This window comes from Arvicola amphibius, chromosome 1 (assembly GCF_903992535.2).
Source record: "Arvicola amphibius chromosome 1, mArvAmp1.2, whole genome shotgun sequence".
NCBI classification, from domain to species: Eukaryota; Metazoa; Chordata; class Mammalia; order Rodentia; family Cricetidae; genus Arvicola; species Arvicola amphibius.
The window spans coordinates 133,351,799-133,362,031 of NC_052047.1; the positions used below are offsets into that span (position 1 = coordinate 133,351,799).

At 46.0% G+C, this 10,233-nt stretch overlaps 1 protein-coding gene across 1 annotated transcript in view; it reads left to right on the plus strand.

Annotated features, from left to right (window-relative positions):
* LOC119827348 (deleted in malignant brain tumors 1 protein-like) overlaps nucleotides 1-9,683 on the plus strand; it is a 115,910-nt gene extending 106,227 nt beyond the window's left edge. Inside the window, exons 70-74 of the mRNA XM_042054182.1 lie at nucleotides 1,723-2,034; nucleotides 3,296-3,328; nucleotides 4,319-4,494; nucleotides 5,861-6,243; nucleotides 9,322-9,683. Coding sequence (XP_041910116.1) covers nucleotides 1,723-2,034; nucleotides 3,296-3,328; nucleotides 4,319-4,494; nucleotides 5,861-6,243; nucleotides 9,322-9,613 — 1,196 coding nt within the window. The 3' untranslated portion in view covers nucleotides 9,614-9,683. The remainder of the gene's footprint in view (nucleotides 1-1,722; nucleotides 2,035-3,295; nucleotides 3,329-4,318; nucleotides 4,495-5,860; nucleotides 6,244-9,321) is intronic.
* The last annotated feature ends 550 nt before the right edge of the window (nucleotides 9,684-10,233 follow it).

Genomic DNA, 10,233 nt, shown 5'->3' on the forward strand with positions numbered 1-10,233 from the left:
TATTCCATCTTTCTCATTTAAGACTGCACCTGAGGAACATGATCCTCCACTTCGTTCTCTGCCCTTATAAAATGTTGCCTAATGCCAGATACAGTGGTACAGGCCCTTCATTGCCATCCTTCAGGAGGCAGAGGCCCAGGAGTTTCTGTGGGTTTGAATCAGCTTAGTCTATATAAGAAGTTCCAGGGGCTAGCCAGGACTAAGAAGTGAGACTTTGTCTCCAACAAAAGTTGCCCATAAAATTGATTGTTCTTTTTCCTTGAAAAAAATAGCATATAAGGTTCTTTTTTTGAGCATTTAACAAATTGTTTTGCTCTTGGAGAATACACAAAACATAACAATATTTGCCACAGTTTAATAGCATGATATCCTATCAAGTAAAACATCACGGGCTGCATTCCTGTGCCCGACTATTGGGATCTGAAATAAGAGAGAGCATTTCCCCTTCAGCTTGAAGCTGAAACGTGAGCCTGTGAGGGTGTGCATTTGTAAGCCTCTAACCTTTTACGTTGATGAGACAATGACCCCTTCGCCTGGCAGGCTTTGTTTCTTTCTACTCGCGTCTGTTGATACAGTCAGGATCACATTTCTTTTTCATTAGGTTTCTTACACCTTACAGGAAGAGGGTTACGAGCCTATAGGTGTATTACATGCCGACACATGCACAGTGTGGTCACACAGGCTTGACAGTCCCCTTCAAGACCTCCCTCAGAAGACACCCATGTGTATTCACGAGTTGTACTTTTCTCATTGCTCAGTGCAGGTCAGGACCTCACCCGTGCCGGGCGAACACTCTCTCCAATGAACAGCATCCTTGTCCCATTCTCCTAGCTACTCAAGTATCTTGCTTTCGGTATTATAATACCAAATAGGCCAAGAGAGGGCAGCTAGCATAGACCCTCACACTGTAGTCAGAACTAATGCCTATGGATTTAATATTCACTAAGCCTTTTCTTTGAGCCAAACAGTGCAGGGCTAACTAATTACTATAGAGACAAATCACATGGTAAAATGGCACCTCACAGATACAGCCATGTGTATATGGCAATACAGTCACGCCTCCCACAGGGATGTTTCCATCAACAATGGAACATGCATATGCATACACAAGAGCGATTCCTTAGACTGTGTCCTAGTGGCCCCACAGCTGACCTCTTGTGTGTAACAACACAGTCTCCTAACTGCACATTTCTCAGAATGGATCCTCATGATTAATCAAAACAGTTGGTATATTTGTTTTCTATTCAAAATTAAGGGTTTTTTTTGTTTTTGAAGAAGAAGATATATCCCATAGTGACCTATGGATGAACACCGAGGTTGTTGCTAGTGCAGGACTCCTGGAGAATCCTGTGGGAGCTCAGTCTGTGTATAAGGGTAGAATGGCTAAATTACATAATATAGCTTTGTTGTGACGGTGTTGCCTCTTACGAATACTAGTATTAGCCAGGTAGTGGTGGTGTATGCCTTTAATCAAAGCACTCGGGAGGCCGAGGCAGGTGGATCTCTGTGAGTTCAAGGCCAGCCTTGTCTACAGGAGCCAGTTCCAGGACAGGCACCAAAGCTACAAAGAAACCTTGTCTTGAAAAAACAATAACAACAAAAAGAATACTCGTATTAAGTGTAATTTAGGGGTGTAGAGAAGAACCTCACTGCAAAAGTCTTCCTGAGATAGTGTCTACTATAGAAACCGGACTTGAACTTGTGACTTCTCTCACTCCGCAGACCTGCCTCTGCGCCTGGTAGGCGGGCGAAACCGCTGTGAGGGCCGGCTGGAGGTGCGGCACCAGGGGGTGTGGGGAACTGTATGCGACGACCGCTGGAACATCAAGAATGCCCGAGTTGTGTGCCGCCTCCTGGGCTGTGGTCGTGCGCTGGGTGCCCCGGGCAGAAGCCACTTTGGGGCAGGCACAGGCCCCATCCTGATGAATGAAGTGCGCTGCTCCGGCATGGAGGACTCTCTGGAGAGCTGTGCGCATGCTGGCTGGATAAGGCACAACTGCCACCACCGTGAGGATGCCAGTGTGGTCTGTGCAGGTAGGGCCCTGGGCCTGTAAAAGTCCCCAGGTTCTGCCTCAGCACCACCCATCCTTAAGTCGGGTATCATTTGGCCATTCATCACATTTTAGGACAAAGAGCTAGTGGTAGTGACATTTTGATCATTGGCCTGACTTTTATAATGAGCTTGCTCTAATCCCAGCTCTAAAGAAGGGGATGACAATGTCATAGAATTATTAAGACATAGCGATTGCTGTGGCCAGGCACAGTTCATCCTGTTACATTCTCAGGCTCTGAGCTTATCTAGGGTCCCATCTTGGACCCATTATGTAACCCTCAGAGTCTAAAACACCCTCCACAGTGTCCCAGCTTCACTGTGTCCTTTGCATCAAAGCTGGTTCCCTGTATCTTCCCTGGAATATAGTTTATCATCAGCTGTGTCTGTCTTGGCATTCTGACCACCACCTGTATGGCCCGGTACCTCCTTCTGATCAGTCTAAGTTACCCCCAAATTGGCCCGTGACAATTTCAGAGAGTTGGGGAATTCTAAGACTTCAAGAACCCCGAATTCACCTGTTGCTACTTTTATTACAGGTAAACAAACCACAGTCATTGCTTTCGCCTTGACTAAGCCCTGTTTTGCATAGGCAATGGCCCCAAATAGAAACATCAGAGCCCCTGAAGCCAAGCACTACCCAAGAAATAGAAGCTACGTCTGCCTATTCTGGAGTCTGCACCTTCCAGATTTTGGTTGTTCTCGTGCCTCACAGCTCAGTCTTTCCTCTCGAAAGCCCAATTTTAATAAGAACCCACACGCTGTTCTTGGACGGTACACCAACGTGGCCGCATTCCAGCCATGACCCATGTCTAAAGGGATCTATTGTATCTAAAGCACTTGAGTGAATTTGACGCACATTTCCTGGTCTAAGCCTTGGCCCTGGGACACAGTCCTGTCTTGATTCTGAGCCAGAGAAATCCTTAATAGCCTGAGAATTCATGTTTCTCCTCCTGGGGCCCTGAGCATGCTTGGATGTAGAAAGAGACAGAAACCAGAGCTCGCCCATGCAGTGGGGTTTGCAGTCCCCATTCTTCTGCTCCCACAAATCTCGATATTGATAACACCTGTGTTCTCAGCGCCACTTCACCTGGGTCAGGATCCATCTCTGTCTCTTTATGTTGCATGTTCTGGGATGTCCTCATGCCGTCACACTCCAGCTGCAATGGTTGGTCTACTGATGGCTTACTGTCCTCCTCCGGTGTTTCAGACCTGGGACATTCACTTTTCATCTCTCCTAAACAGGTCAAGCTGACTCTCTTGTGCCCAAGGATAATGGTAAGTCATCATCCTCCTGGGGTCTGAAGCTGATTGGGAAAGGAACTAAGAGAGCAGCTGAGTAGAAAGAAAAAGCAGGCTAGGAGGGAGGCCCACTTGCCTAGACAGCCGGAGGTAGGTGAAAAAGCCCCTTTGTACTTGGGCTCTCCAGATTTTCGCTCCCACACCTCTTCTAGCTTCTTCTCTGTGTGACAGTCCAGACAGATACCAGTTCAGACTGAGCATGTCATGAGTTGTTCTTTAGCCTCCTATGGAAGGCTCTGACCTCTGGCCTATGGGGTATGAGTTGTAGGCAGGAATCCCTATAGATGTGGCCTGATTTCAAAGCCTGTTTTTTGAGAATCTTAGCAAAGCCAAGGAAAGCCAAATCTGTGGAGATGCCTCTGTTGGTAAAGTATTAGCCATGAGAGCATGAGGACTTGTTTGATCCTGAGAAACCACATAAAAGTCAAGCACAGTTGTACGCATCTGCAACGCCAGCCCTGGGGAGGTGAAGACAGGAGGAGAATCCTGGGGGCTTACTGGTCAACCAGTGTAACCAAACTAGAAAGCTCCAGGTTAAACTAGAGACCTTGTCTCAAAAACTAAATTAGACAGTCATCAAGGAATATATCCAACATTCACCTATGGCCACACACACACACACACACACACACACACACACACACAGACACGTCAGTGGAAGTAAAGCCAAGGTGATAGATTAGAGTAAATCAGTGGTTGTCAACCTTCCTGGCACTGTGACCCTCTAATACAGTTCCTCACACTGTTGGGGACCCCCATCATAAAATTATTTGTTGCTACTTCATAACTGTAATTTTGCTACTGTTATGAGCTGTAATGTAAATATCTGACATGCAGCCCACCATTAAGAACCACTGAAGTAAGGGATGCTGAGCAGGTCCAGCCCACCCCAGGGTGCTGCCTGTAGTGCACACAGACAGCCCCTGGGCTATACAGCAATGTACCAACTCCCTCTCTCTCCTGCAGCTCAGCTGTCCTGTTTGCCTCACCTCTTCCAAGCCGTCATTGACCGGGGTTATCTCCGGAGATTAGGCTACTCCTCCTGGGACATCCATTTAAATGATAGGATGTGTCGTCCCCAAGTCACTGGGCGTTACCTCATCTTCAATATCCCTTATGGCCACTGTGGCACCATCAGGCAGGTAAGAGACTGACAGCGAAGCGATGACCTTCATGGATGGAGTCCAAGAAGGGAGGCTTAGAAAAATTAAATTTCCTTTTAAAACCTGTGGAAGATAGGGGAAGAAGCTGCTTTATTTCTGAAGTGGCTCACTGATTTGTCTGATGTTCCCCCATTTGGAGAATTTCAGACACACATTCATCCTGAGAAGATGCAGAATGAGTCTTGAGTCCAGTGGCGTGGACAGCGTGTTGGGTGTGCTGAGGATGAGGGAGGACAGGTTGTCTGTCTGCTATGTCTCTAACTAAGCAGCTAGTTATATTCCACGCTATAGACAGCAAACATCTAGGATATTCTGGAGATATTAAATACATGTGTCTATTTAATTCTCTGCAACCACCTTCTTAGCTCATGAAACAATGGCATTGATAATAAGGACACCCATGTATATGTGAAAGAATTGTTCTGCCATGATAATCCTGTGAGTCTATTTGGCAGTGATATGACCCAAAACAGAATTCTGACACTCTTTTCCTGCTTCCCTGTTTGTCTGTATGCAAAAGCCTCACCTGACACTATGTAGGTAGCATTCATTCAAACTGACCCCGTGATGCATCCAACATGAGCTCACTTCCATTTTGTCTGCTGTTTGGTTGTACAGAATGTGGTCATTTTTATCCTTTTTGTTCTGAAAATTATACGTTTTAACTGAGCGATTTCTGCCCCTGAAGCTAAGCCAGAAGCTACCCTGTCTATGAGGAAGGCGGTCCCTGGCAGAGAGTCTCTATATTTGAGTCACACATGCTTCAGAAATGTCCCCGACCTGGCTGTGCTTCTGGGCATGCAAACAGGGCATTTGAAGAAGTCCAAGTGGTGGCTCCTGCCCATCATGCTATCCATTCCACTTCTGGCCTCTATGTTCTGCTGGAGGTGATATGTGGAGGATACAAGCAAGAAGCAAGGCTAGGAGCCCAGGCTGGCAGGGTCAGACCTGCAGCTCACCTGTGGCCAAAACTAGCTTGGAGTCAAGGGCAGAGAAGATCCAAGTTAGATATGGTCAGAGGGGTGGGGTTCCAGTGGGCATTGAATGTGTGGAGGAATTCAAAAGAGAGGGAGCACCAAACAGCCATAGTGGATCTGCCACCCAGCTCAAAGTTCTACAGATTGGCGATTACAGGAGGGAAGGGGCAGTCCTCACTCAAGGGACACCCCCTTCCACACACACACTCCTTCCTAGTGTTACTACAGTGGTCCAGTCAGGGACTCCAGCCCTCAAGAAGGTCATGAAGCTGGTACCTGGAGCATATGGAAAGGAAAGGACTCCACCGTGGATAAAGAGTAGCATCAAGGCTCCAGGTAGACTACCTATGATTCTCTCATCCTCACAGGATCATCAAGGCTCTCTCAGCTACTCCAACTCCATCAGAGGCAGAACTCAAGGGCACCCTGGCCGAGTCATTGTGAGGCACAGGGTGCCCCAGGTGAAGCTCACTTGCAAAGTGGATGGCCAGTCTGCAGTGGAAATTGTGCATGGGAGTGGCACTCAGAAGGACCATGTCAGCTACGATGTGTCGATTTCATTCCTCCAGTCGCCTGCATCCCAGAATATGGGGGTTGGAGCTCCTCCTCATACCCATCAGAGGGAAGAGGTCTTCCTGCAGGCCACCCTCCACAGCCACAGTCCCAATCTGAGGCTCGTGGTGGATACCTGTGTGGCTTCTCCTGACCCCAGTGATTTCACAACTGTCAAGTATGAACTGATTCAGGAAGGGTAAGGAACATGGAAACTCTTCCTAGTTGGTGTTAAATGAGCGTAGTGTTTCTGTGGGGAACCTGTAGTGTCTGACCTGAAGTACTAAGTCAGAAGGGTGTAGACATCCTACATGTCTCTAGCAGGCACGGATCATGGTGGAGATTACAGCAGCCTAGGCAACCTTCAAGACCTCATTCAGTATTTTGCTAGGCCACCCCATCTTTTCTAGCTTAATCCTCCCATCCTTCCTAGTTTCCATCTCCCAGGACAAATCTTCAGGACTTTGGCTCACACCAATATGTCAATGTATTTTCCCAAGCTAAGCTCATAGTTAAACCTGCCAGGGTCTTCCAGCTCGTTTGGTTCACCAAGTGACTTGCCAAGTGAGAACCTTGGCAAGTTGTTTGCCACTGTGGCTCCTTTATGTCTTAGCAGGTCTTATTGCATATCTTTCTCTGGGGACATTACACACATGTCTATTTTCTCCAGATGAGACAAAGGACTACTCCTTCACCCACCTTCCAATTTCATCAAACTCCATCTTGGTGAACCAGTGAGATCTCTGGTTCTATTTGCAGAAGCATGAGTAAGGAGTTGCAGAGGTGATCCCAAGTGTGCCACCCCAGCATAGATGGCATAGCCCTGTGAATGTTGCTGAATGGTATGGATGATGGCGCTCCTTTCAGTTAACCTTCTTCCGCCTCTCCTACCCCAGTGCTGCTGAGATCACATGAAGCTGGGGTTGGGTAGGAGGGAGTGGCTGGAATCAGCTGAGGAGCTAATGGCCTTGCCCTCCCCTCCCCGTATGAAGGATGTTTATGGCCTGGTGTGGGGGTCTCCTAAGTATGGATGATCCCAGCTGCTCTGCTTTCAGTTTGGCAGTGGTCATGGCTGGAGGACAGGGGCTAAATGCTCATGAAGGGATAACTGGCCACTAGTTAAGAAACATGTTTCCTCAGTGGCCGCTTTAGTGTGGTAAGAGCCACGGCAGCCTTAGGCTCATGGGGAACAGTGAGGCACCTGTTGCCAGAGATCAACAGAGGAACAAGACAGCACCTGTTTCTGTGAGCTGTGGCAGGAGATGCATAGACTAGAGGGCGCTCCAGAGGGAGAAGGTTCTTGCCTTCTGACCCCTCTTATAGTCATATTATTAAGGCGAGAAGTTCAGCTAGGTGTCAGAATGTCACAGCTAGCACACTGTTCTCCTTGCTTTAGGCTTAATTTGTTCCTTTTTTCTAGCCTTTAAATCTTTGGTTGATGGGAGATTATAACAAATTATATGCACTTTAATACTATACATCCTCCCAAGTGTTGCCTTAGTGGCATCCCACAAATTTTGGTAAGTTGGGCATTGTATTATTTACATTTCTATTGCTGTGACTAAACATGGTGACCAAGGCAACTTGTAAAGAAAGTGTTTAATTTGGCTTATGGTTTTAGAGGGTTAGGGTCCACGATGGCAGAGTGAAGGGACGGTGGCAGGAAAAGTGAAGAGCTCACATCTCCATTCAGAAGTAGGAGGCAGACAGAGAACACAGGGAATGGCACTGGTCTTTTGAAAACTCAAAGCCTACCCCCACTGTAACACATCCTCCAACCAGGCTTTCCCAAGAGTTCCACCAACTGGGGACCAAGCATTCAAAAGTGAGCCTCGGTTGGGCTCTTCTCACCCACACCACAAACACCATTTTCCGTTCTTTCAAAACAGTCTTAGATTTCTCTTACGACATTTTTGACACAAAAGTTGCCTGAAAATATACTGTCTACTTGCACGTACTTGAGAACTTCCCAGAAAGATTGCTGCCATTAATTCTAAGTTTAATGCCATTGCTATCTGACAATGTATTTCTATCCTTTTAAGACTATTAAAGTATTTCTAATGGGCTGGAATATGGTCTGTCCTAATGAACATTCTACCTGGATTGAGGAGAATGTACATTCTGCTGTGATTGGATGGACTGTTTAATTAATGGCAACAAGATCCAGTAGATTGATAGTGTTCCTCAGGTCATTTATACCCTTACTGCATTCCTACCCACTGGATCTATAGTTGAGGAGGGATAGTGAAGCATCCGGTTACTACAGTGGGTTTGTCCTTTGCTTCCCATATTTAACGCTCTGCTTGCGGGTGCATTATATTAATGATTATTATATTGGGATAAAGATTGTTCCTTACCTCGATTATCTTGGGTAAGGATCTGTTCGTAGAGGACTGATCCTTTCTTTTGTTGTTAAAAGCACCCATCTTGTCCCTGACAGTTCTGCGCACTCTGAAGTTTGTTCTGAGCAAAGGAGCAGCTGCCGTGCTGCTCTCCCTCCATCTCAATGTCGGTGTCTGGGTATTTACACGGCTGTCTTGTAAAGAGCACGTAGCTGGAGGTTTTGTGGATTCTCTTGTAATCTATTCTCTGTCTTCACATTGGTGTAAATATAAACCATTCATATTTAACGTTCTTATCCAAGCAGTTGGATTAGAATCCACCACCATTTGTTACATTTGTCTTTTGCTCTTTCCCTACCTTTTCTAACTTCTCTGATTCTTTTGAACTATACATTCACATAACAACTTTTCATCTCCTCTTAATATATGACTTACGTCACGCTACAGTTTACAATCTACTTTGAGTAGTGTTGGGAATTGAACTCAGGGCATTGGGGGTCATAGGTAACCAAGCCCTCATCCACTGACCTGCATTACCAGGCCTATGATAAACTTTTTATATAATCTAAGTGCATTTTTAAATGTAACATCCACCTTATAATCTCCCCTTTGGCAAAATAGTGTAAACCTAGAAGGCAAAGGTTACAGCTAAAACCTTGACTTGACTTGTTTTTCCTGTATTTAACGGTTCCATTCTGTTTATGACCAGGTAAAGGGTTTCCATAAACAATGGTGTTGGAACCGTAGGTGGAGGTAGTAGTAGTAGTAGCATAGTAGCATAGTAGTATAATAGTAGTTGTTGCTTCACAAAAGGGAAGGTAGTGGGAAGATCTCCTTTTGGGATTCAGAACCTTAGATGCCAGCCTGGTTTTGTGGGTTGAGGGAAATTTATGTCATGTGTTATGTGTTTAGGTCTGGGTTTTCCTCCCCATTAGGTGCATCAAAGACAAATCCTACTCTGACCTCCATACCTCTGAGAAGAACGTGGCCCAGTTCAAGTTCAACGCCTTCAGCTTCCTCCAAAGCTACGATGTGGTCTACCTGCAGTGTAAGGTTGCTGTCTGCCGAATCGGGGACCACTCTTCCCGATGCTCACAAGGCTGTACGAGGAGAGAGAGGAGAGGCACAGGATCTGTAGAGGCCAGTGAAGAACTAACTGAGTACTTCCAAACAGTGGGGCCACTGAAGATCCACAGAGCAGGTCATCAGAGCAAGGCCCTGGTGTGATCTCTCTTGCTGTCACACAAGTGTATCGGGAAACTGGAAGCAAAGTCTGTTTCTTACCAGGAAGCAATGTTTGGTCACCCAGAAGCAGACATTGGCCACACTTTATCCATTCAGATGGGCAGGAGAAGCCAAGGGATTTCTTCTCTGGGGTTTGTCACTAACCAATCCTGAGCACTAACTTCTAAGGCAGTTTGTCTGTTTGTAGGCAATAAAGGAAAATAAAGAATGCTGATTCTGTTATTCTTCACTCTCAAAACCTTGATCATTGTCTTCAAATGTATGAAACATTAGAAAAAGCAAGGTTGTCTCTCTTTTTCCTGTGGGCAATTAAAGATTGTTTTTAAAAATATCTGTTACTATTTGGATGCTGATAGGTGAGTGGGCCTCTTTCTGTTCTTCTGGAAATGTATGAATTCATTTCTAGATCCTTCCAGCAATCTCGTATAAAAATAAAATAAAGTGTTTTCCGGGAGCCACTGTTCATTTTCTTTAAACTCTTTTAGCAGAACCACTGAATGACACAAGTCATTGAGAGCAACCTTCAGAATGGTTCATTCACTTGTTTCGTTTTGAAGGGTACAGACTTCCTTTCTCCTGATTCTTCTCTGCATGCTGAACTC